This window comes from Blennius ocellaris (genome assembly GCF_963422515.1).
Source record: "Blennius ocellaris genome assembly, chromosome: 13".
In the NCBI taxonomy this organism is placed as follows: Eukaryota; Metazoa; Chordata; class Actinopteri; order Blenniiformes; family Blenniidae; genus Blennius; species Blennius ocellaris.
The window spans coordinates 16,939,544-16,967,311 of record NC_137662.1 but is presented as its reverse complement, the minus strand read 5'-3'; the positions used below and the strand labels follow the sequence as shown (position 1 = coordinate 16,967,311).

At 43.3% G+C, this 27,768-nt stretch overlaps 1 protein-coding gene across 4 annotated transcripts; it reads right to left on the bottom strand.

Moving 5' to 3' along the window:
* Positions 1 to 173: 173 nt before the first annotated feature.
* On the bottom strand, positions 174 to 25,933 carry pax2a (paired box 2a; the record flags this gene model as incomplete). Of its 4 annotated transcripts, none has more annotated exons than XM_080507088.1 (10): positions 174 to 295; positions 507 to 593; positions 2,180 to 2,281; positions 9,101 to 9,221; positions 11,162 to 11,337; positions 19,212 to 19,355; positions 19,543 to 19,628; positions 23,090 to 23,287; positions 24,399 to 24,564; positions 25,885 to 25,927. In XM_080507088.1, the coding sequence occupies 10 exons, from the start codon at positions 25,925 to 25,927 to the stop codon at positions 174 to 176; spliced, it is 1,245 nt and encodes a 414-aa protein (XP_080363214.1). The 4 variants fall into 4 exon arrangements, with proteins under 4 accessions (XP_080363214.1, XP_080363215.1, XP_080363217.1 ...); XM_080507089.1 differs by having other exon boundaries at positions 19,236 to 19,355; XM_080507091.1 differs by having other exon boundaries at positions 238 to 314; positions 19,236 to 19,355; positions 25,885 to 25,933.
* Positions 25,934 to 27,768: the final 1,835 nt, after the last annotated feature.

Sequence of the window (27,768 nt, the reverse complement as noted above, 5' to 3'; positions counted from 1 at the left end):
GGGGGGTGGGGGGGTGGTGGGTGGTGGGTGGGGAGGGGCCCTTTGACCCAATGTGTTTAACGCTGAAGCTGGGTGCACCGGCGTCGCCCCTCGCCCCTCCGTCTTCCACATGACGCAAGATGACGGGGTTTTGTTTGGGATTTCGCCTCGCTTCCCTTCGACCTCAGTGTTTCTCAAACGGGGACAATATGGAGGCCGAAGCTCTGGCCCTGCAGTTTGAGCTGGTCTCCGGGGTGACTAGTGACGGTCGTAGGCAGTGGCAGCAGTGGGAGGTGCGGAGCCGCGGGATGCGGCACTATAATAATAAGGGGAACCTGAAAGTTAACAGAAGAACGAGCCGTTGGAAACCATGAGGTCAAACGTCACGTACAACAAATATGTATAGGTCCAGGGACAGAAAATATTCAGACCCTGGAGGGTTTACTGTCATTTGTGATAGGTACCTTATTTTCAGTTTTTGTTAATCATCATAAAAGTTTATGATTACGTAAAGCAAAGTCACTTACTTAGTAATGCTGGATTGCTGAACCGCCATGCTTCGTTGTAAGTCGTGTATTGTGGATGAGAGTACGGATTTCCAGAAAAATCTCCTCCTGCAGAACAAATAATACGATCGTCGGTAAAGAGCCAACAATATAAATTTGCACAATATTTAGTAAGATACTACCCCTCTGATTACATTTAATTTAGAATCGCTGTTGATACGATCACACGAGTGAGTATAAGCAAGAGTTGAGGAATAAAATCAACAAAAATAAATCTGAAGCATAATCGGAGTCCAAAGTGAAATCCATCTGACGTGGCATTATAATATCAAGTTTCTCCAAGTTTCATTGCAGTTACTTACACAGCAGTGTCTGTGAAGCTTTTTTGCTGTAGCCACTTGTAAAGCTCCCCTCCACAGTCCCTTCAGGTGAATTGGTTGTTTTATTAATCCTCTGTTAGCCTTAAGGATATCCTCTGTTTCTTTTTTTTCGAACACAGGACTTGTGTGCTTTTTGTCCTGCTTTAAAGTGATGATGCTCCGCTTCAAAACTCCCTAATAGCTTCTCAGAGACTCTCATTCTCTCATTGTCCTCCCTGTGCGGGTTGTGGTGGGAAGGACGGGTGGCTGAGGGGATATCAGAGAGCGATGCCGTGGGTCCACAGGTTTCCTTCTTTTATGGGACTATAAAGGCTGGGTTTTTTATGAAGCTGCTGAAGAATGGCCTTTACTTTAACAGTGTTTGGAGCCGCTCACTAAATCTTAGTCATTCGCCACTGGATGAAAAACCCCACAACCTCTGGAAACGAAGGCATGTGTGTTGTCGTGCTTGTAAGCATTGTTGGGTTTGCATATCCATAAGAACTCTCCAGTGGCATGCACTAATAAAGCACAACTATTTTCTCAATTTGATCTGAGACATCAGCTTTTACCTCTGCTTATGTACTAAAATGTTACCCTCATGCACACTGAGTTCACTTGTAAATGCTTCTTGATTATTGGTCAGTGCGAGAGGTACATGTTTCCAAGCTATAAAGGGAATTGTGTTGTTCAGTTGTTTTGGGGGCGAGATTTAGACACACTTGCAGCATCCTCACTGCTGGTTGTGTAACTTGAGCTCATCCCTGAGAGAGATAGTGATTTAAATATTTACAGGCCCTCCACGCCTCTGTGTTTTGACCCTTAACTGTTTGCTGTGAACCTGAACTGCAGGTTAAGTAGAGGGGAAAGAGATACGCTCTGCAGCCCTGGGTGTCCGGGGAGGCGAGGAGAGGAGCAAAAGCAGTGTTTATCGATGGGGCTGGTGAGAGTGCGCTGTGTGGACATGGCGAGGGTAATGAGCGCTGGGAGCTGGAGTGTAACTGAGAGGAACTGTCCTATCTCACGGCCACTGATTGTGGTGATCGCCTATCGAGTTCATCTAATGTCCTCATCCACAGACGCTAACCACACGCTAACCGCAGTCTAACAAAGCTATAACAAGCTTGCTTCAATCCTTTTGAGTCAGGAGCAATGCTTTGTTTCTTAACTGTCTCAATAGCGAGGGCGTGTTTCATGTTTCTATTTCTGTTAGTGTACATGTGCACTATTGAGTGACCTCGACATCTACAGGATACTGTTGTCGGGGACTAATGAAAATAAACCCCCCGGACAGTAAAATTAATGGCATCATTAAGATGGAGTAGAATCACCTACCAGGAACCATTCCAGCAAGTGTGGAGGTGGGGTAGCTTCCTTGTCCTGTTGGGGGGACGTGGGGTGGGTAGCCAGGTAAGGTGGTGCTGGCCATGTCTCGACCTGTGGTGAAAGACAAGGACGCGCCGCATTGCATTGGTACTCTTCAACAGAGAAGATACAACTGATTGTATTTTGCTTGATGAATAGTCACGGTTATATAAGAAATGAAGAGAATAATTTTATTAATTAATAATTTATCACTGAGCCATTTATTTGGGCAAACCAGATCAGTGTTCAAAGGTGTCAGTTTCAATATTTCAAAAATGCTGACAGGACACAAAAAAACATGTAAAATGTTGTATCATAATGCTTGGGCTTGCTTGTTGTCTATCTATCTCTCGCCACATAATTGCTCAACTTATCTGTTCACCTGCTTTATTGAATTTTAGTTATGACAAACGCAAAACCTCAACCGCTATCACTGAATGCATTTATGTGATCTGAAGTATTTTTTTTGCTGTGATGAAATGATCCAAACGGACACGACAATAATTCAACATAAATACCTTAAATGGCTAAAAAAATGACAAGAGCATCAAACCAATGAGAGCTCTCTGTGTTCTTTGCTCCACATTCAGTCCTATAATTAACAGTGACAGCAGCGAGCCTGACTGGATGGAGGGGCACACAGGTCCAACCAGGCCCCGGCATCAGCCCCACATCTCTGCCTTTGCAACCCCCTACTTTGGGTCTGTCATGAGACAGGAAAGGACTGGGAGGCCTATTGTTAACGAGAAGAACGAGCAACGGGTCAGATGTGGAGGAAAGCAGGGGGTGAGAGAGCAGTCCTGGTTAATGAGGGCCAAATAGTCAGTTTTGGTCCTGTGTGCACAACAGCAGGGCCACAGAGCAACATGTGAGGTGGCGGCTTCAATTTGGTCCGTGATTAAACAGCTTAAAAATGAACACAGATGTAAATAAGCTGAACAGAGTGACACTGATTGATTTTTCTTTTTATCTGCCTACGGGGCCTTACGGTTGAAGTTGTACCTGCTATAAAGGGCCGTCTGGCATACTGGCTGTAGCAGGGGCCGTGGCCATGTGCAAGGGAGCTGGGAGTGGAGGCATCTACAGAGAGGCTGGACTGGTGGGGCAAGATGTCAGCTAGAGCAGAATCCCCAACAGAGGAAGGGGTGAAGGGGGCAAAAGATGCCTCATGGGGCTCTCTCTTTACACACATGGAAGGTGGATATGATGGGTGAGAGTCTGGCAGATGAGAAAAAAAAAAAGAAGAAAAAAAACTTGATAAAATGCAGATTTACAACTTTATACGTACTGCGTGCATAGTCATGTCAGACGCTCACATGTATGGTTAGATGGGTTTATATACATGAGTAAACAACCTATAGAAAAACTAATCAACTGAGGCAAGAACCTGCAAAATATTAAAACCTTATCATGCACGTAGCATATCACAGCCATTAGATAATAGAAATCACAAGGCCGGACTCCATATCCTTATCAGACCGAAGCCATAAGGATGAGCAACATCATAAGAAGTGCAGTTGCTAATACACATTAACTTATCTTTTAAGAACCTACCAGCACGCTTCATATATGAATACAGAATAGATAAGCAGTCTTTAGCTCCCGATATGTTCATTTACATGGCTTATAATAATAATCTCGCACGCACCCAGCAGTAATTCATTCAACTAAGTGGAAACATACACCAGTGAAATGTTGCAACAACACATCGCGCCTGATCAATCAAGCTCAAATGCGTTAAAAATTTCCCCAAGGTTTTGGGAAAACAAACAACATAATCTCACGGCTGCTTTCTCACAACAAAATCACTCCCACAAATAACCAAACAATCGGCTTGCAGACAGTTCAGAACTCTACACTTTGATCTAATTTAGCTGATGAGTCTTGGCGTCTTTCATTTCACCGGCTCTGCCTCTCAGACCTATGCAATCAATGTAAGCTCTGTCTCCGGCCTCTCCATTGCCTGCCGCGGAGCTCGTTCTGTTCGCTGGGCCCTGTGGGGAGAGATGGCTCTTTCCCGACACCATGATAGCCTCATTAGCTGCTTCCCTCATCATTGTTGTTTTACAACAGGACTGTGTGTTGCGATTCCTCATTAAGATAAAGGCTGTTCTATGGAGAGGGGACGCAGCAGTGTCGGCCCCGAAGAACCTAATATCGCATAGTGAGGCAGTGTAACTCGTTGCTTTCCCATACAGTCCCCCTTCCTTGTCTGTGTGACATTTGCAGAAGTCAAGAGCTGCAATTACAGTAAATACACTCTCATCTCAGGCGGCTGTCTCTGCTACAGTGTGAGCAACATGGTCTTAACTGTACATTTTCAATGTATGATCAGATCATTAAAAAGAATGGTTGTCTTGAATATCTGGCATGAATTGAGATATTCTAATGAGTGGGCTTTACATTTAATTGGATGGGCCAAAACTTTGTCAAATGCACTGTCCAAATAGCCTATGTAAGACATTTATAGAAAACTGGGTCTGCAGTTGGGGAATGATGGCAAATCCCTTGCGCTTAGCTCGCCTCTTCAGTTAATTATAGCTAACATGTCATCTGTTAAAGCCTTTAAAGTTAAAACAGCTTTCAAAATCTTAGAGTCTTTAAGTATTTTTTTAGCCACATTACACATTCAGAAAGCACACTGATAAAAGAGAAGGACTAAAGAAAGTATCACCTTGGTTCTGTCAAGAACACCATTAAAATGTGGTTACTAATACACCTAATTCTGATGCCTTGCTGCTTTTATCTCTGTTCATGATCACGGCCAGCTTAAATCATTAAATTAAACATGAATTTTTAACAAAGCCAACAAAGAGATTGCATAGAAAACAGCCATAAAAGAATAAAAAAAAAAAAAAACATGTCATATTTTGCTTTTGTTAGTTTAAGAAAAACATAACTCAGTCCTGGAGTATCCTGGTTTTCAAACACAGATTGTGTAGCTATCGTCTGAGATGGCTTGTTTAAGTGAATGTTGCTCATGCAGTCACAATATATCATCATCCTGGAGAGCACCTTGTTGTCAGGTTATACTGCCCACCTCATCTTTGGGACATTAATCTGAACGTTAGGATGAGAATGAAGTTGCCAAACATGAGGTCAAGTCTGTTAATGCCGTGTCTTGAGTTTTCCCGCATGTTCCTGTAAGCCTCTGTTTTCTCAACGCCGCGAGCAAACGTTGTCAGGCAGACAGGGGTTACAACGAAACAACAACCGATACAAATGCTGCGTTCAAGACCACTGAACTCTGAAACTAATCAGACATGGTGTTGCTTATTGTCCTGGAGACGAGGCAGCGCCCGGGTAAAGGGAGCCTGTCAAATCACAAGCCCTGATGATGGAGATGGAAGATAAACTCGGGGTCCTTGGGGACTTTTCTCCCCAGCAAACACATCTCCGAGAGAGGGGAGATGGTATAGAGTTCTCCAACATCTGTCTGTGCTCCACCACTGATACCACGTCTACAGACCCCATCAACCATAGAAATGGACTCTTAAGAACCTACAACAGTCCGCAGAGTGATGCTTCCAGACATAGCGAGAACAGACTTCCCCCAAGTGAGCATTTCATTTTTAAACGCACACAGAGGAACTTTGCTGCGTGAACCATTTACCCGCAGAACTCTTGTTTTGAGGAGCTGACATTCCATCTAAGGAGAATTGCTTCGATTCTATTTTTTACACTATGTTCAAAGCAAAACTTCCCTTTATTAGCGAGGAACGTATATAGAGAGGAGTTGTTAGAATCTGTTTAATAATTGCCTTATGAACAACATAGCATGCATTCTTCCCGTTGTGTTTATGTACAATTACGGCTAAAAGCTCCATTCAGTTGTGAATGAGTGAAGAGTTTAAATTTAAATTCCACATCCACAGCTTTAACATCAATCATTATTGACTGTGTCTTCAAAGAATACTCTGCTATTTGTGTGCATGTGTGCTTGTCTGTGTGGTGGTGGTGGTGGTGGGGGGGGGGGGTGATATAAACATTAATTTCCAAGCTCGCGGCTGCAGGCGTGAACTGAGTTGAGACAAGCCGTTTGTCACCAGGCCACACACCAGGCACGGCAGGTCAGGTGGCTGCTTGTTGTTCGCCACCCAGCAGAGAAAAGCTGATACTGCCAGCTCAAAAAGAAAAAAAAAAAGAAAAAAAAAAAATCAAAACGCTACAACAGCCACACTTCAGTGTGTAAATTAATCAAAAATTTCATCTGTACAATTTTTGTCACGTTTTACTCATAGAAGGATGAGAAATTGATAAAAACAGAAAGAACTAAGGAGCAGCTCTCATCTTGTGAGTTTTACCAGGTCAGAGGGGAGCCCATTTACACCCGCCCGTCCCACAGGCTCTGTGGAGAATGATTATCTTGCCCAGCCTGCTCCGACGCCACTGAGCTCTCATTGGGCGCCGCCCTGCTAAACTATGGAAAAGTATTTGAAACATAATTTGTTCCACGTATAAATCATCTGGCAGGATCGGAATAACTGAATCAAAGATGTACACAATCTGCAGGATACTGTAAGTTGTTTACTTTTGTTAGAGAGAGAAAGAGAAGAAGAGAAAAATAAGATAAGAAATGCAACACACACACACACACACACACACACACACACACACACACACACACACACACACACACACACACACACACACACACACACACACACACACACACACACACACACACACACACACACACGTACGTTTATCAACTGCACACACAAAAAAAAACCGATTCAATCAGACATGGCCACTATTATTTTACCTGTTGATAAGAAAGCTTGCCTTTGTTTTCTTCTTTCTTTCTTTCTTTCTTTCAAAATAACTACAACTGCAGCAAATGCTCCTGCATGAATTAATAATTTTTTAATTGTGCTTCTTGTTGAGCATTACCGACGGTTCATTGTACTGCTTTTTGTTATGACTTGGCTGCAAAACGCCCTCCCTCCTAGGTAACTGTCTCTTTCACACATTAGGGTAAATGGGACGCAAACATGGCCGACATAGCTTGTGCTTGCGCCCCTAAACTGCAAAACTGAGCACTTCATTAATCATTCATCTTTAATAGATTATGCAAATTTCAGGACATAAAAATCAACAAGATCAATAAGTGGGTGCATTTTAATTGGGTGCAGAAAACATTTAAAGAATGAATATAATCTCATCGCTTCATACTGTCTGAGAGCATAATTTATTGATAATTGGATCCCAGACTAAGTGAGGAAGGTAATTTAGCATTTCTTCAGCCTTGGCGTACGTTCCTATTTACAGGGTTTGCTAATGGCGTAAAAAAAAATATTTTGCACTAATAACCTCAACAATCAGATGCCTAATGCATTAGTTTGCATAGTCGTGAAAATCTAGTAATAAATGTGCACTGGATATTACTTGAGTTTAATTTGCGGCTCAAAATAATCAAACACATTTTTCAAATGGCTTCAAACCAGACCACCCCCCCCCCAAAAAAAAAAAAAAAAACGTCATATTCCACTTTGCAAAAAGTGTTGTCAGTTCATCTCTTCCATACAATCCGTGGCCCTCACATGTATCGCTTTAGGGGGCCCCAGGACCCCAGGTGGCTTTGAGGCCACCTGCTATGAGTGTGCTCCCCAGAGCGAGACCACTTTCATAGGAGGAGCCCAGCATAAAAGACAAAAACACACCTTTCTTCTCCTGAGGCCCAACTTTCTGGGGCATGGCTACCTCCCACATATTCAGGAATAAAAAGGGGGTCTTTCTTTTCCCATAGCCCTGCGCCCGAGTCCGGGGCTGGACTATAGAGATCATATGAGCAGGCCTGCTGCAGTTTTCAATCACGCTGTCCTCGTCTTTACTTACTCTCTCACACATACACACAGAGTCGACTCATTGACTCCGATTCCCACAGCATAATTATGGGACTTTTATTAAAAGGTTGGCATATTGTTCTAGAGTCAATGTGGCCGTCGGTAAGCCTCGCCTCTCCTGGGAAAAGACCCTCAAGGAGTCACAATGAAGTCATATTTCAATTAACCAGGTGGTGATCAACATGGACAGCCAAGCAAGAGAAGCCACCGTGCAAAACAGGCTGTGATGGTGCAGGTTATATGATACAGACACTACATGATATCCAATGCTCTACACCTGCCTTTACTTATTGGTCCTTCATAGGAGCTACTCCTGCAAAGAGCAATCGCTTCATGAGATGGAAAAAAAAAACACCCTTGTAATTTCAGTGTTTCTTTCATTGTCTGCCTCTTGCCTGGGTCTCAGGTCTCTCTCTTACACTCCCTCCACAGCGTGAGGCAGCCAGCCAGCCACACTGCTATTCCAGCCGCTGTCAATCAACAGGCTATGATAGCCTTTGATGACAACGTCGTGTCATGGTGAGAACAGCAGCTGTCTCTTATGAGAAGTGCTCCGAGTCAATCTGTTATCGGGCCAATCCAAGCTAACACAACAGTGTGCGAGAGAGCTGTGGGATTTTAATGGACTCAGATGATATATCTCTTAGAACTAATAGAGGATGAAAAAAGTGCCCTGAAAAGTTTTTTTTTTTTTTTCCATCAAGTGATTTTACGTTGTTTGGGAAGATTTGCTCAAAGTGATGGCATCTTGATTTGCGTTGCTGGGATTATCGTGTCAATATTTATGCAGGTATTCTGTAGATGACACTATTAACCTTTTTCTGCTGCAGAAATCTCATTGCAATGGTTTTGGAGAAAAATGTAAAAGTTGTACAAAACATTCAAAGCTGGTTTTTGAGAGGTGACCAGAACATTTTGAACAATTTAATACCGTGCGGACGACGTACTACTTTCAAGTTTGATCGCCTCGCTGTGGATTTTGTGGGTGAGCCCGCAGCCGTGTGTATTCTTTTTTGGGAGCAATGTAGCATGAGTCAGATTGTACCTGTCACAACAGAGTAGCTCTGGGAGACGCTGGAGGCGAGGTCAGAGCTAGCGCTGGTGGAAAGGCTCGGCTTCACGTCCTCTAGGCCGGCATTCAGGGACGGGAGAGAGTACTCGTTTGCCTGCAGACAGATTCACACGTGAGCAGGTGGCAATCAAAAGGAGTAATTCACACAGGCTCTGTTAAATTTCACATTCCACCAGATCAGGCCATGATCTACTTCAAATCGCCGTTGAGTTGCACACGAGCATCTTTTAGATTTGGATTTGGAGCAGATTTGCCAGTTTAGGTGTCAATGTATGGAATATGTTTGAAACAAGCCCTGGGTTTATTTGAGGAAGACACCAGTGATCCTCTCGCTGTTTTTCTACTGAAAATTTCCTATGAACATGACCCCCAACCATGCTTCCTGTGCTTTACCAAGACCTATGATGATGTATGCATGCATTAGGGCTTGTCTGAGGAGAAGGCAGGAAGGGAGAGAGGGATGAGAGAGGGATTGGAAGAGGAGTGAAAGGACGGGGTGTCAGCTGGCTCTTTGTGCTCCACTGCAGTCATCCCTGTGACCAGTCAAGGGAGGAGACATTCAGGGCTTTGTTACAGGAGAGACATGTGGTATGTTTTTTAAAGGGGAGTACAACCTCAAAATCGGCCTTTGTGCTTTGCCTCGAGGATGAACACATAAAACAGGGTTTAATAACATTTTTTTTTTCTTAAAATTGCATTGTTTTTGTGACTTTTAGACTTTTATTAGTCTTCACTTGTTATTTATTTATTTTCTCAGCACAATACAACATCCTGTGCAGTTCCAGCCGTCTTTCATATTTTAGTTTCCGCTCATAGTTTGCTTTGCTACTGTAGAAGACATGATCCACATGCAAGTCTCTTCAGTATTTATTCATTTTAATCTGTGGTTCAAGCTGCTCGCAGTGGAGATGAATCTTGTTTGTTAATGAGATGACACTTCCTGACCCGATTCTCTTTGAAAGGATAAGTGTGTGTGCACACAGTAGTGTCTGCGAGTATTTGTTTCGGAGTGCTTGTGTGCATCTGTTTGTCTCAATGGGGTTGGGGTCCCACAGGGGCGAGCTGGTGACCCCAGTCTTGTCTGCCTCTATCCCAGATAAACTCTAATTGTCTGCTTACAACTGTTCCCTGGCACTAGGCTGGATGTTCCTCTCTATTCCGCTGGGCCTCCGCAGCACAAGAGCCATTTTGTCATGCAGATGGGCTGTGGGTAGGGCTGGGCAGGACTGGGCGGAGGGCGAGTGGCGAGCACAGAGGGGCCTGAATGACCTGACCACATGGCTGCCAGAAGTGTGGGAGGGATGAGGCCTATTCAGCCTGGCCTCTTCAAAATGGCTTTTTAATGCCCTGACGCAGACACCAGACAAGCCCCTAATAGCCTAATATCCCACCTTTTCACCAGTTTAAGAAAGGGAGGGGGTGTTGGAAACAGGGAGAAAAAAGGAGGTGCATAGAAAGAGTGGAAAGCAGTCTGATTAATATTACATTAAATTAAAACTGATTTTTCTGGACCATTCTGACGCCGTTTTTCTCCCCCCCCTCGCCTTTTTAATACCTTCTCCTCCACTCTTTGTGATTGCAAGTCATTTCCAATTCGTTTTGGTATTGATCTTGCCGTAGAAATCACTTTGGTAATTAGCTGCATTAGGAGCTGTATAGCAGGCTGAGGGGCTGTCCCTCTGATTTATCGCCGCTGTAATTCCCCACGATCGCGCAGAGATGAAAATGAACTCAATTAGGGCACTGCTAAGGCTGCATGGGTGCCCACATAGAGTTCCAATGGAAAAATTAATAGTCTCTTGTTGTTTAACAGTTTAAAGTATGTAAATAAAGGTTATCGGTTGTCGGCTCGTAGGCTGCTTTTGGCAAAAAGTAGCACAAGACTTTTTCTCACTGGTGTCAGATTTTTTTTTTTTACCAATTTACAACGCTAGAAATGTTCGAAGTTAATTTCATTATTACGCCACAAGCTACGGACTGACAGTAAGATGCTGTGCTCAATATTTTCATAGGAGAAATAAATGTGTTTCCAACCTGTTCAGGTTTAATGTGTTCTGAAGTGGGGAAGACATCGGGGTAAGAAGGCCTCTCAAACACACGGTCCAGGGCCTCCAGCTGTTGCTGGGTGAAGGCGTCCGCTCGCAGGTGCTTTCTCAAACTTTCCACACTGCCCTGAGAGTCGCTGCCCGGGCCTGAGCCATCAGAGCCATCTAGAGTAAGAAGGAGAGGGGAGAAGGAGGGAGGGAGGGCGACGACATTCTGCATCAGGACATGGCTCCAGTCGTTTAACTTGATATTATTCCTACAAGCCAGCTCGGTGACAAAATCGTGACGCAAAGACCTCTGGAGCTCAGTCGGTATGAGAATAGTGGCTCAAGGAGCAGTGGTAAAATCAGGGAGACCCACCGTCAGATGTGGCTTTTACCTCTCTGTTTCTCACACACATGCACTCGCTGAAGCAGCTCTCTGCCTCCCCCACCTCTAGTCGCAGTCACCATCAGCATGGTCATCATTTGATGGGTCCATGGTAATTGATGGATTACCTTCAAGTGCAAATATATACTTGTAAGGGAGAGCGTGTGTTTCAGGAGAAGAAAGTAGGGCCAGCGATTACATACAGAGCCTCTCATTCTGCCAGCGGGAAATGGAGAGCCATTATTTAACTGTACTATTTCCTCCTGAACGTATTACCCTTGCCTCTCTCCTTCCCTCTTTCTCTCCTTCCATCCCCCACACATTTCCTCTCCTTTGGAAAGCAGAGTGGAGCATGGACGGTACCCAGGGCCGAATGAGGACGGGGCGTCGAGGGCAAGTGTATGCATTTCCTCACTTGGTCACACTCTATATAAACAAATGAGCCTCTGCTTCCCTCGTTCTTCTGATCTCTGACCCCATCAACTCGGCCGGGGAGCCCACCTCTGCGGCTGCAGCGCTCGCTCTGCTCGCTCATCATGTCCCCAGCGCTGAAAATAAAATAAAATGAAAAAAATCTAAAGCTAAAACCTGCAGCCAGCATTCCAGGAACCTCCACTCTGCTGGCTGCCTCCCACCACCCTCCCTTTCCTCCCTATACTGCGCCACCAACAGCGGATGAGGGCTTTAGCTCTCGTACAAATCTGTCATTCTAAATTTGCAGCAGATTATGTTCTCTCCTGGGCGAGCCAGCGGTGATATATGATATGCAAGGCCGCTATTGATTGCCTGATCCGCTAGCAGAGGAGGAAGGCGAAATGAACTTGGAATGAACATCATGCCTCAACTCATTGTGCGTATAATACTCTACTTAATCCCACATTTTTCTGTGCTATGGAATTCAATTGATCAATCATGTTCCACTGATGGTACCATTTCAGGGGCGTTATTGCCATTCTGCTCGGCTGCTTGACCTTTTTTCAATGGCTGAGGCCAGAGGATGAACCCGATTCGCACCAAGAAATAGATCCATGGAGAGAATGGAATAGAGGGCTGCAATTGGCTGCGCGTGTGTGTGTGTGTGTGTGTGTGTGTGTGTGTGTGTGTGTGTGTGTGTGTGTGTGTGTGTGTGTGTGTGTGTGTGTGTGTGTGTGTGTGTGTGTGTGTGTGTGTGTGTGTGTGTGTGTGTGTGTGTGTGTGTGTGTGTGTGTGAAAATATATTGACTTTAGGTTTGTGTAATATTTATTTAAAAAAACAAAAACGTTTTTTTCCTTCCATGAGTTGGAAGAATATTTTAGCTTTGACATTTGCTTGTTTTGTTTTAAACAGCTCCCTTGGGTGAAGGTTTGTGGGTGCTGGGGGTGGAGCAGTGGTAGTGTTGCTGTACAAAACTCAATTGTTCTCTGTGGTACGGCAGAAAATGGAGCCATTAATTACCTTGTATCAGCTGGTCTGAAGGGAAAAAAAGGCAAGCCTGATCAATAGCAAGTGTTTGTCATTCACTCCAGAGGACCATGCTCATACTAAACACCCCCTCACACACTTAATAAGGCCTTCCGAACCAGTAGTAAAAGGACACAGATTCCCACCACTGGATTGTTTTTGGTGCTCCTTCTGTTATCTAAATGTAAACGATAAAAACAAGCCTGGGTCCTGATAACAGTCTGTCACACGAGACCTGACCATGTAAAAGCAATTGGGTGTTATTGGAGGTTTGTTTACACAAGTTATGTTTTGAACATGGAGCAAATGAGTTTGGTCATTTTAAGTTCAAACCCACAAAATATTCTATCTCGTCCGTGAAATTATTCACATGAATATAATTCAAATTTATGTGGCCCAAAAATTACTGATTTGGCCTTTAAATGGAAATAATAGTAAATCATTTATTTTCAGAATTTGCCATTAAGGGTTCATGTTTGACATATATCATAAGATAGCTGCAATAAATCAGATTCATCCTTTGACAGTCGGTGTGTCAAGTGAAGTGTGAAGCCCGACTGTCAGAGCATGGGGTGTGTGTGTGTGTGTGTGTGTGTGTGTGTGTGTGCGTGCGTGCGTGCGTGTGTGTGTGTGTGTGTGTGTGTGTGTGTGTGTGTGTGTGTGTGTGTGTGTGTGTGTGTGTGTGTGTGTGTGTGTGTGTGTGTGTGTGCGTGCTTGTGTGTTGTCTCATTGACTGACTTGTTTCGTTTTCTCAGTGTTTCTTCACCCCCTTCGGGTGTCTCAGCAGGTATTCTCTTATCACTCTCACAGCACCAGCTGACTGCGTCTCTTTGTTTTAACACCAAAGTGCGAGGAGACAAGCCGAGATAAAAAAATAAGAATCACCAGCAGTGACACAACGAAGAAGTGTGGACAGACGCAAACAGTAAATGCCTCACTTGGAGGGATGTTGCCCAAAGGTTGAATTTACAAGTGTGTCAGAGTTTATTGAAAAAAGACATGTCAACTCTACCACTTTGCTGGGACTCAAAGAGAGAAACTGAAAATTAAACCGTCCTTAATTAGTAATAAGACGATCTAAAAGTTGTTATATTCACTCTGTCTGCCTGTCTGTCTCTCTTGAGTGACAGCAGGCCTCAATTGTATCAAAGACGTTGTGTTTTGCCTTGTGTTTAAAGGGGCTGTTAACATCCTGTGGTGGCATGGTGGCCCTTAATGTCCTTCTTTCATCTTTCCTGTTCTTGTGATAAGATAACTCGGAGAAGAGCCGAAGTGGAGGCTTGTTTGAAAGGCAAATGAATTCCTACACACTGCTGGGCTCTCTCCGTAAATCAATGACATGGGGTTCCCTAGATCAGAGGCTGCGAGTCAGCCTTTTACTTATTTGTCCTCTGCTGATAGGTGAAATGATGCTATTGCAAATTGCGGATCATTTGTTGATGTTTTAAAAAAAATGCTGTTGAGCTTGAAAAGAGAGAGAGAGCGAGGAAGAGAGAGAGAGAGAGAGAGCGAGCACAAACAAACTGGTATACCCAGAGGGTGAACACTCCTTCGCTGTAAGCTAGCTATATTTATGAAACCTCTGAAGCGGAAAGGAGAGAGGTGGGTGGGGTGGGGGAGAAAGAGGAGAGAGGCAGCAACACTGCCATGGCTGTTAAGATCCTGTTATGTTGTGGCGTGTTTAAGAGCTTTATTAATTCGATTTAGCACCACCAACCAGTGTACTGACTGTCAGCAGGCATAGTGATGCTTATTTGATATTTGCGCTCACTGGCAGCACTGAGGCTTTGTCAATAACATTTTTTAAAGTATTTTATTTACTTCATTTTATATCCTGAGACCCAGAGTGATGCAGAGAGTTCATAATGAAAAAACCCAAAACAAGCCAAAACAAAACGTGAAAGCAGTTTGTGAATTGAATACATTAAAAGCTGGATCTGCTGTGGCTGGAAGGCCTTGGAATTCAAAGTTTGTGGTTGTGATTCCAGGGTACTGCTGTCCACGTCTCTTTTAAACAATATACTGATTTATTCTTGATGTGTTTGTTATCATAAAAATATGTTTCTTCTCATAAACTGCGTAATGAATTTGTGCTAATATTTACATGTTATTTAAAACGCACCACAGCAAAAAAGGAAATTCAAAATACTATCATATGAAAAAGTAGAACACATTAAAATAACTTCGTTACTTGTTTTATGATAGTTCAAGTTTAATTAATTTGTCTAAATTAATGTAAGGATAATTTTGCATTGCACTGTCTCCCATTTTATTGTGACTCCATTACCTCCTCCTATGTTTCTTGTCCTCTGTCTTCATCTCCCTTCTCTGGACCAAGCTATCATTTAATGTAGCCACCCTCTGTGCTGAGTATTTGTGGAAATGCAATTAACGTATCCCTACTTTTCTCACTCTTCAAGCTGAGTAATGCATCGCTCCATTAATTCTCGGCATTGCTGCCAGTAATTGACTTTTCTATGACATGATTCCTCTTCATAGAGTGAATTTGCTCTCTTTATATTTTGGTGATGGAGCTCATTCTATGTTGTTTACAACTGTACGTGGGGGTCTCTTGCAGCCATTTTGCCTGATGCAAATACTAGTTTATGCCACCAGGCCTCAGGAAGAAGAGGTACACAATGGAGGAGAAATGAAACGCTGAGGAGAAACACAGAGATAAAGCCGAGGAGGGGGAGGAATGCAATGTGGACCCTTTTGTGCCTCCGCTACTGTCAGGGCTCTAACAGCTTCTTGTCTCTATGTTACGCTCTGTGGCCCCTCTCAAACCTGGGCTTTTCTCTTGCACACACACCCCATCAGAGCCATCATGGCTCTCATGATTCCATTTTTTCTGTCTCGCTCTGGATGCATTTATTTTCTAAAGTGATCCTCTATTGACTCATTGTCATGGAGTGGCTTGACTAGTCAACCAGTGCAGGCCCTGGTTCAAATCCATACACTAACTGATTTAAACGCAGCAAATGGGTCAAATGTGTTAAAAGATACACTCTGGACGATCGCCAAAAGGGCCAAGCCAAGTCAAATCTGAACAAATCTAAACAGCTGTGGTGTACATTTTTTTTCTTCTTCATGCTACTGAAGAAGGTTGATATGATTCTCTTCGCTGCCAACGTTCATTCTTTTATGTCGTCAGTGAACAACCTGCTACACCGCATTTTTCCCCCTCTCTCACACACTCATCAGCTCCTTCTACACTCATCCCACACCCACGCTACAATCACAAGTTATGACCTTTGCTTTCTCCACCTAATTTATCACCACAGCTCCTTACAGCCTGTCCTCCCGAGAGCTCCACCGGGCTCCAACCAGGACCCGGCAAACCCACGGTGAGGGAAACATGCACTTAGGTCACATCAACCTGACTGCAAACAGGAGCAAGGTCAGGAATAACCTGTCACTGTATTGCCAAGACGAGAAAAACAGTACATTTACATGGGTCTGCACCACCAATAGAAACCATGTTTCTTTTAAGAAAATAGAACAGATCACAGCAGCTTTGGTACCTATTAATTCACGTCCAAGTCGTCCTCGAGAAAATTCCTGCAAGGCTCAAACTTTTTAAACGAGTGCATTAACTTCTCGCAATGTAATACACATTTTATAATCACACAGCAGTTGTCATCCAATCCCCTCCGTCGCCTCTTGGCTCCCACCTCCACCATAGGTTTAAATGACTGAGTGAGAGCATGCTGTACAACAGGCTAATTTCCCCACTTCACTATTAATGCATTTGGCAGGAACAACATTCCATTTCCCGTAATGAGATATACAAATAAATCTGGCTATGGATAGATTCAGGGTGGGGCGGCAGTGGTGGAGGTGGTGATGGTGGTGGTGGGTGGGTGGAGGGGGGGGGCAAAGGAGAGGGACGCATTCTCCCAGCGCTGGCATAATTGGTATCGCTGCTTGCAGACATGCAAACCAATCTTACCACAGATAGGACTGAGACTCTCTCTTTCCCCCCCTTAAGGCTATTTCTTTTGTCTTTTCGATAGCTTGCACATCCAAGATAGAAGGAGGGGCGGGGCGGCGGAGGGAGGGAGGGGGCTTAATTTGTGAATTAATAGCTTTTCTCTGCGGAATTGCAAATTCTTTTTAAATGTCACTATGTTCACTTTGTGAAAAGCATCAGAAACCACAAAGTCCCACAAAAACACACACACACACACATACTGGACATATCTCTTTTTAAAGTTGCACCTGCACAAATCCTAAAAACTAGTTCTTGCTCAGTCCTCATCGAGGACCTTTCGCTCCCCCTCCTCCTCCTCCTCCTCTCACAAATCCACTTTTCGCCCCCCCCTCCCATTCCTATGCTCCTCTGCCTCTCATCCCCCACACACCCCTTCCATCTTCACTCAGAGCCGTCCAGTGTAACATGCTACTTTTAATTTGCAATAACACACGACAAGGACAGATTAATAGCTCTTATGGCACCTATGTCCCTGAAGCTCGTCTTACGGGGACCTGGTGTACATAACGCGTGTCACACTACATTATCTCTACAGCCCTGCAGTAATAGGGACCTTTTTCTTCCTAAAAGGGCAACCACCGACTTCACTCACACCAGGATCACACTGCCGCTGCCATCACAACATCACTAGTACAAGGACTGGGAGGTTGTATTTTTTTCATGGTCAAATTATAGCGATGTCGACACAAACAAGAAAAATACTTTAAAGCTCAAAATCTCTGATGAGTTTACAGACATGCAACAGATCACACAAATTATATGGGAAACATTCTCAATTCTTTGCTGTACTAAATGACAGCTTCTGCTTTTTTGATGTGGCAAATAAATATTAACATACATAATCAAACACAAAATTCAGAAATGATTTTTTTTCACATGATAAAAAAGAGGAACGTTTCTAGTTAAGATTAAGTAGAAAAAAGTTAATGAATCATGTTGGTGAACTGTGTGTTCGGTGTATTACAGTCACTCCCACTTAATTTTCTGTAATGTCTCGGGAGAGTATAGATCAGAAAAAACAAAAACAAACAACATCACACGTCATAAGCTCTTACCCCTGGACGAGCAAAAACAAGAAGTGAGAGGAGAGTATTGTGGTCTGATAGACCAGAGCAAAAGAAAAGGTTGTTCTATCTTCAACTTACAATGTCCTATTTTCCTTCCATCCAAGTGGTTGCCACTCCAGAGAACTAAAGAGACAGAAACATAAAAGAAGGCAGTGGCCTGTTTTGATAAGTGCTCTTTGAGATCATTTTCAACCATATCATCCCATCAGCTTCACACACCACACACGCACACACACACACACACACACACACACACACACACACACACACACACACACACACACACACACACACACACACACACACACACACACACACACACACACACACACACACACACACACACACACACACACACACACACACACACACACACACACACACACACACACAGCCCTCTTCCCTGCCTCCACCGGTCTGTTCCTACACCTGTTCAAGTCTCCACCAGGGACATGTTAATTCATAGGCATTAAAAAAGCCAATTGTTTGCACAACCGATAATCTATTAGTCCTCAGGCAGTGTGTGTCCACTCTCTTGCCTCGGAATGAAAAATTCTGGCTTGGACCGAATAGGCTTCCTCTTAATCTTTCAGAGTATCTACGTCTATTTGCTTTGGCAGTTCCTTGACAGTTATAGTATATAGTCAAAAATATAGAATGTTTTCATGTTTGCTGCCTGGTTTTAATGCTTCCCCTCAGAATTAAATAGGTTCAGAGTCTAACAGAAATGTCGTTTTATATTAATATGGCACAGAATATTTATTGGCTTGGAGTTACTGGCCAAGAATTACAAAATATCTTCTTTCTCTGCCTTTTGCTGCTCTCTGGGATTGAGAACCCAGAACAGCTCGGGGCTGATGCCGTGCCAAGGGGGATTATAGTTGTATGACAGCTATATGGGGAATCTACAATACGTCTGAGGTGGTGTAAAATTGAGATGCAGCTCTGTAGGCGTATCTGTATGGTAAAATGTAGGGCATCAGAAAGGCTGATTGAATCACAGCACTCCCTCAACACTCGCCCTGCCTGATATACAACATAACAAGTCACTGGAGACAGCATACAAAAACACACTTGGCTGCAGCGCTGTCATAAATGCCATCCTTTTCACACACAGGAAAAGAAGTAGCAGATGAGTGATGAGGAGAGTTTAAAAGATGGGAAAACAAAGAGGTCTTGTGTTTTTCTTACCATCGTCTCGTTTCCTCTTCTCGCCGTTGGAGCGGGGGATACCCAGAATGCCGTTGATGGAGTAGGATCCTACAGGATCGTTGGAAGCGCTGGTCACAGGAGGGGACGCCGTGCTGGGCACTGACAGAGAAAGCTGTGTTAGTCTGTGCTGGTGCTTATTAAAGTGTCTTGAATTTTACAAGTGTGTCCAAACTTGTAAATGGACATCATGGAATGACGTTTTCATTCGAGTTCGTCTCTGTATCGTGCCTCTGTTTAGGCCATTTGGCCGTGCTTTAATCTGTAACGCGGCCCCTTTGGCGCTCACCTATGGTATGGCCAGGCGTGGAGAGCGGCGTGACAGATCCGTCGGGCGATGGGTGGAATTGCTGTTGGACTTTGGTGCGGATAATCCTGGCAAAGTGAACAACAGACACGGATCAATCAATAGCGCTTCCAGAGCATTGAGATTTCACACCGGACCAGCCACCACGGGACACTTCAACACATCACATCCACTTACTGCCTGTGCATGTACAAGTGCTTCATCGTTTGGGGCGCTTCTACCGTCATATTCAGGCCCCTTTCACAAATAGCCACTCTCCGGGCTTTAAGGGCAATCTCTGTGCTCCTGTGTGAGTGTGAATAGGAGCTGCCCCCTGAGATGGTGGATTCAATCTAGCTGGATTCTGGGGTTAGAAATATGATAAAGTCCCTATACCAGTAAGATGTGATGTGGCGGGAAAGTCTTCATTGCACTTTGGTCTGAATGATCTTGCAAACAAAGCATGAAATCACATCAATTCACCTCAATGATCAGCTTCACTGGCTCTACCTGGCCAGCTCTAATAATCTCCCTCTCCTGCTCCCCTCTCCCTCTTTTTTCCCCTTGCTCTCTCTTTCTCTCTCCATCTCTCAAATCTGATCTTTTACTCTCACCTTCATCCTCTTTTCTCCTTTTTCCCCTCACCTTACTCTCCAATGTGCCGTCTGCTTTACTGTACTTTACAATGGCTGTCTTTCAAAGCCATTTTCTCCCTTCTTTCTTATCACTCTATTTTTACTCTCCTTCTGCAGTTCATTTTCCTATTTCTATATGTTTCACTCTACTCTCTCGGGTGTCTGTTGTAGTTTTTGTCCGTTTTAAGTGCACACAGGAATCACCCAGGCTCACTGAGGATCAGTGCCTATTGATCGGGATGACCAGATGGAAAAGTTGGCGATAAATGGAAGCAAAGGAACAGCTAATGCAGATGGTGAATTTCGCATTATACGCAACAGTAAAAGCGACGGTATCTTTTTGGCTCGAGCTCAGACAACTTCCACATTCAAAGGTTTTTAAACCCATTGCTCACTTTCGCTTCAAAACAATTATATAAACGGAAGTATGGAAATAATTGTAGAAAGAAAAACAAAAGCCTTAAAGATTATTATCTATTTGTAAATGTGAGAATTGCTGTAACTCATTCAACGATAGAGGTACAGTGGGATTTACCCGAGCTCAGATTTAGCTCTTATGGGACATGATCGCATTCAATTTAACCATGACTACAGTAATCTTTTGATTGACAGACGAACATGAGATCATCCAATAAAAGGCAGCACTGTAAAGTGACAGAAATCCCATGTGGAAACCCTTGAACTCGACAGGAAAAAAGCAGACAAAACACTTTTCTTTTGAGGCCTGTAGATGAGGCCGAAAAATGCTCACTTGCGCATGCAGAAACCAGCAAGAGGCTATCAATTGTAAGTCAGGCAGCTATGGGGTTAACTTCCTCAGGGGCAAAAATGTACATCAGACTCTTTTCATTCTCCTCACTATCGCATGTGTCCTCCATACTCTCTCCTTCAGGCAGGGCAACAAAGGCTAGTAGCCTCCTCCAGAAAACACACATCAATATTTTATTTGAATTTCTAACATCTCACCACAACAGTTATCTGACCTCATGACTCGGGGGAGTCTCATAAATTCAAGGACTTTGTTTCGAGACTATGCTGTTGATATTGAATAAGCAATTTGGATGGCTGAATTAACGACTTTGGTGTTTGGGTGTTGTTAAAAAAAATAAAAATCCTGAAAGAAATATTAAAATGTGAATCAATACGATTGAGAGCTGCTTATGGGTATGCTTTTGTCCATTGGGCATGGTGCAGCATGTGGAAACTCCTCTCTGCGACAACAAAACAAAGTGCAACCCAGTCTCTGTGTAATCTTTAATAATTCATGCAGGAAAATGTGTTTAAAGCCAGGACATCCTCTTTAGTCAACAGAGCAGAGGTCATCTCTTTAACCACAGAGACCACCAGGGGTCCACTATCTGTCTCTCCCCTGACTGCCTCTTATACCAGCACTCCTTTTTTTTTTCTCCTCTTTTCCTCCTACACATGGTTCCCAGTCCTCCTTTTAGCTAAACAAATTTAAATGTACACATAAATCTCAAATGTAATATTACAAATTATAGGTAAAATCAACTGGAGTTCATGTGAGATTATCTTGCATATGTTATGCAGTATAATACAAATTTGTGACTCCTTCTTTTTAAAACCATCCGTCAGGGAGAGATATTCTTAAAGTTTGTCTCAACTGTTGAGATTAGCAAGGCCACACTTAAAACATGAAAGATGCTGATTTGTGCTTTGAAGCTGATGTTAATTATTAATAAAGAAGCCTGTGTAGTTCCGATGGACATGATTTCCCATAGTTAAACTGTTACACAACTAACATTTCAGACATTATCTGTAATGTTTCCTTTAGAAACGTTAATGAATACAGAGTAAAACATTTTTTTGTTTGTTTTGTTTTCCGTTGAAATCACAGAATAAAAAAGAAACCTGTTGAAACTAAACAAAAAAAAATCTAAAGCTGCCAGATATTTCTATTTTTCCCCCCTTTTCATTTTTTTTTTTGTAATGACTCACCCATCTCCTGCATTTAGCTTAGATGTGTTATGAGACTCTCTTCAGCTCATTAAAATGTAATGCTGATGACCAGCTCTCTGGAACAGTGCCTCCTAACCAAAGTTCATCACTGGCAGCACACTACGGGGGTTTTTCACTTTGCCTACATGCGGCGGGCCATTTTTTTCCACCAGCCGTCCTCTGTCTAAAGACACTTTGTCCACTTTGTCCCGCCTCATGTGTAAAGGTGAAGGTGTTGGGTGTCTGCTGCTTCAGGGAAACAGAAACTCTTTTATCGTACTTTTACGCACAGCAACAACTTCCAAAAGTTTGTCTTTTAATCGAATTAACTTGGTTTTTATTATTATTATTATTATTATTATTATTATTGTTATTGTTATTATTATTAATAATAAATCTTGAAATGCAGATCTGTTATCGCTCCACACCTCGGTGTTGGAAAACACAGCAATTGTGTGGCAATAGAGGCAGAAGCCTCTGTCGCAGTGTGGTCCGCGTATTGAACGACTTTGTTGGGTATTTCCTTCTGCCTCTGGATCTGGTTACGCGGTATTGATCGGTTTTTATCGAGACAGATGTGATTCTTCGTGGTCCCAGCCTCAGCCCCCGCGCTGGCTGTGTTGTGGAACAGGGGGATTGAATTGCACTTGTGAGACCACCCCGGATAGGCTCCGCTGGAATTGACTGGAGTTGCGCCTTGTGTGTGTGTGCGCGCGTGTGTTTGCGTGCGTGCGTGTGTGTGTGTGTAAATGCTTATTTCGGAGATGATTTATCCCCCTCCTTGTATTTGCATCACTTTTATATTGCGCCGAATGGTTAAATTTGCAAATACAAAATGTGACCACTTAGAGCGGCTATCGGTACCTTTTAAAAAAAATAAAAAAATAAATGTATGTATATATCTATATAAAATAAAAATAAAAATCGACTTAATAATAAGAGTTCTTCCCGCCTACCTGTTGATGGATGAAACGCTGGGAACTGTGTCGTTGTCGCAGACGCCCTCAGCCAGTAGCCGGTCCCTTATCTCCCAGGCGAACATGGTTGGATTCTGGCGCTTGTAGTCTGCAATTTTATCCACCACTTTCGGAGTTGCAACCTTTGGTTTGGAGCCACCAATGACTCCGGGTTTAATACTGCCGGTTTCATAATACCTACATGAGGGGGGAAGACAGATTGAGCGTTCTTGGATGCATCCAATCAAGTCAGTCAGAGAAAAAAAAAAAAGTGTCTTAAAACTCATTTGTGTGGAAACAAATCTCCAACGACCTTCTGCAGGTACATATAACAGCAAAGAAAGAAAAAAAAAAGAATTACCTATGAGTATGATGGCGGCAATAATCTATTAATTGGACTAAAAGTGTGCAGTTATATGGGTCTTAATTGAGTGTCAGCTGGGAAGCGAACAGAGCGGATTCTCAACGAAAAGCAGTGTCATTAAAATAAAACAAGAAGAGCAGTGAGACGGACAGAACAAAGGACAATTTAGCTGTAAGAGCACAGTTTGGGGAGAGGGGGAACCTCGGTTCTAGTCTCCATGAGCTTACAGTAGCATGCACGACGTGCCACCGTGGTCTATTGGTAAATGTTATTGACAAACATTCAGTGTGTGTGAAATGAAATACCTCTGAAATGCCTTCTGATAGCTGAAAAAAATATATTTGAAAATATTATCTCACAGCATTTGTGCTCTTTAAGTATAAATGACCTACTTTTATATTTATAAAAATACAGGGACGATACGCATATGATATAGATTTTTTTTTAAATTTTAGCTCAAAGCTCATTGTGCTGGTTTTTTTTGTGTGTTTTTTCTCAATCCGCTGGTAATATTACAATTTGTGCCTGAGAAGTTACTTTTACAGTAATCTCACAGGCACCAGTCGTTAGTCTCATATAATATTCACACAGCCTCGCATTTCTCTTGGACATTTTTTTTTAATTCATTGGATATTTGCTGCAAACTAACCTCCTCGCATTTAATTCATGATTATGATGCTTTTTTTTTTTGTCATGCGAGGCTGCAGGCGATGGATAGAAAAAATCTGGGACGCAAAACTGCTGTGTTCCAGTAAAAAATAAAATAAAAATAAATATATATATATAAAATAAAAAAAAGAGAGAGAGAGAGTGGGGAAAAAATGACCTGTCTATATAACCGATGACTGAGGCTGGAATAGAGCTGGGTGCGCATATAACTGCAGCTATAGAAGATTGATGTTTGACACACATAGGGCTCTGTCGGTAGTGGATCCACCCTTTTACCTGCCGAGGATTTTGCTGACACAGCCGTGACTGACCCGTAGCTGTCTGGAGATGTCGCAGGGCCGGACGCCCTGGTGGGCCAGCTCCACGATCCGCTGCCTCACCACGTCCGGGAGGGGTCTGCCGTTCACAAACACCCCGCCGAGCTGGTTCACACCGCCATGCCCTGCGTGGGATACAACAGCAGCACGAGGGGACATAACATTACATACCTGCCGAGGACACCAGCATCGATTTAGGGGCTTCTTTTATTTCGTCTCGTTTCGGAGCGTCTGTATGTTCTCATCTATTGAACCAGTATTCTTTTCCTGATTTAGAAAAATAGCCACATCAACGTTAGTACGCACGGTGTGAACCACGTGTACGACGCGTGTATTATTATTATTATTATTATTATTATTATTATTATTATTATTAATGCATTTTAGTGCTAGGTATAACAATTAAATAATCAAATAACCCAAAGTTATTAAGCGAACATTTAAATACTACATATGGAACGCTTAATTTTTTTCTATAATTTAAAAATATATAAACAGCAAAAAAGCGCTTGGCCTACTTAACCGATATTTTCCAATGGCATCTCCTCTACTGCAGCCCAACACATGGCGCACATATTATGTTTCGCCCCTGTTTAATTTTCCTTGCACAATTATTGTAAATAATTAAAATAAGCTTTGATAACTCGTATTACAAACGTGGATTGTGCGAGTGGGGAGGGATAAATAATTCAGCGGGAGTGCGGGTCTTCTTTACGCATATCATATGGAGGTAAACACGAGGAAAATGAAGACTTCCAACAACGACTGCCCCAGTTTTTTTTTTTTTCTCGGCAGGTTCATTCTCTCCTCACTCTCATCCGCCGCAAGAAATGATGGAAAAAAATATTTTGTCACGTTTGCGTCAATTTACACACAGAGTACACTTGTCTTGTGGAAGCCAATTCACAGGTAATAAAAAGCTTTGTATTTAAATTGAAGAGTTTCTATTCTGCCATTTACATTTTAACATCCCAGCTGACTTCCGATACTATAAAGTTGCAAGGACTGTATAAAAATAAAAAATAAAACAAGTGTAAACAATGTCCATGTGCGTTATTGTTCCAAATGTTTTAAACGTGTGTGGCATCCACCTGCTTGTCAGTATCCCCCCCCCCCCCCCCCTAATATTATACTCTTAATTCATTAATCGTGGAATTGACGTGGTTGATTTGAATAACTATTCATTTTAATTTATACACACTTTCAGGTAATAGGTCATTTTGAATAAATTAATAAACACTCCAATAAAGATGAGGTTGTTTTAAATATTTCAAAGCTGTGTTTACTGAAATCAAATAACGGCAAACAGCATGAAATAATTCAATTGATTTAAGCTTGTAGTTTTTGCCTTTTTAAGGGGAAAAAAAATACAACTTTGAAAATGCGTTTTGTGCGCGAATTAAAGCCACGCCAGCGTGTTTTCTGAACTCCTCCAGCATACTCACGGTGCATCGCCGAGAAGGGGTCTGCTTTGCAGTGAATATCCATGGGATAGCAAAGGAAAGAAAGGTAATCGACTGAGGTCGCCGTTTCGCCTCTGTGGTGCAGCTTTAAAAGAGTAAAAAAAAAAAAAAAGCAACAACAAGGATTTATATGCAGGAGTTAAACAGTCCGTGTGGGAAGAGTCCGCGGGCTGAACAACTTCTTGCTAAGTTTTTCCTCCCGGTTCGAAGTGTGAAGTGAAAAGTCTGCAGGAGCAGCTGTCAGGTGCAGAGCATGACCCAGCGCGTGAGCAGAGCGCACCGGCCGCAGCAACATGCGCTCACAGCGAGTCACACTTTGTGTTTAAAGGACATGGTGGAGGGGGGAAGAAAAAAAAACCGAAAAGAGTATAGCTCGAGTCTCCACTCCGCTCAGGAAGGAAGGAAGGAAGAAGAAGAAAAAAAAAGAGAAAAATCCCGTCTCCTCTCCTCTATGGACGGCGGAGCGGCTTGGCTCTGTGGTTTAATCAGATAGGGGCGGAGATGACAACAACATGGACACGGCGAAGTAGTACAGAGCAGTGCGTCCCCCTCTTCCTCCAGAATGGGCTGTGCCTGAGCGAAGCTTTGGGCTGAAAATGAAACCCCTCGCGTTGTGTGTCTGTTTCTAAAAGCTGCAGTCCCACAGACCCCCCCCCCCCCCCCCCCCCCCCAACACACACACACACACACACACACACACACACCACACACCACCACCAACCCACCCACCCCCTCTCCCCCTCCAGCCTCCTCCTCTCTTACCTCCATCCCACAGATCCCGTGCATAGAGATGGATGACTTGTCAGACAAAGGCAATAGATTCCAACACTTTGTGATTCGCCCACGTAAAAACCTGCAGCCGAAATGAGGAGGTCCCTGCATCCGACAGCCAGGAAGGGGAGGGAGACGAAATGGGAAATGATGAGACTTTGGGGGTGAAGAATCAAGGAAATTAAAGGCAGGGGGTAGAAGAGAGGTAGAGCCCTGACAAGCTGCTGTATGTTGTGTAAAATGATGCCGCTCAGAAGGAGTTTCAATAGAAACTCTTGGGAGTGTGACTGAGAAATGCCCAGATGGACAATTGTTATTGGACGATCTATAATAACATAGTCAAATATAATGGTGCTTTCATCAATACAGAACCTTACAAATATCTTGCGAAATTTAAACAGCCTCAACTATTACTATATTTTTCAGAAACTTTTAGAAGTTAATTTCTTCTACTTTTTTATATAAAACAAAACTTTTATATTGAGATTTTTACCTTCTACTTTTAGTGTATTTCAAGGAAGCAGTACACGCGCGCGCGCGCACACACACACACACACACACACACACACACACACACACACACACACACACACACACACACACACACACACACACACACACACACACACACACACACACACACACACAGACAGTTCAGTGTATTTTCTCTGCTTCTCTTTCTTAGCTGTGTGTGGTCAGAGCGGAGGTGTGCAAGGTGAGCTCGCAGGCAGCCTGCAGAGGGAGAGTCAGTCAGTAGGCCATCATCATCATCCCCATCATCATCATCATCATCATCATCGCCACCACCATCATCATCTATACTCTACCGCCTATGTGCGGCGCCGCTCTGTAGATGGCGCTCATACAGTAGGATACGCAGCCTGCTGTGCTCATGCAGGCATACAGGTAGAGGCAGAATAACGCTGCTGAGGTTTGACGGGTCAAAGGTTGATGGGAGTACTGGGGATTATGCACTATTGATATCTTCAGTTTGAGCCTCATCTGAAGGGGTGGGGGGCACGACATCACATTTATCAATAATAATAATAATAATAATAATAATCAAAACTTTCATATGGCTGCAGCGGAGGATTT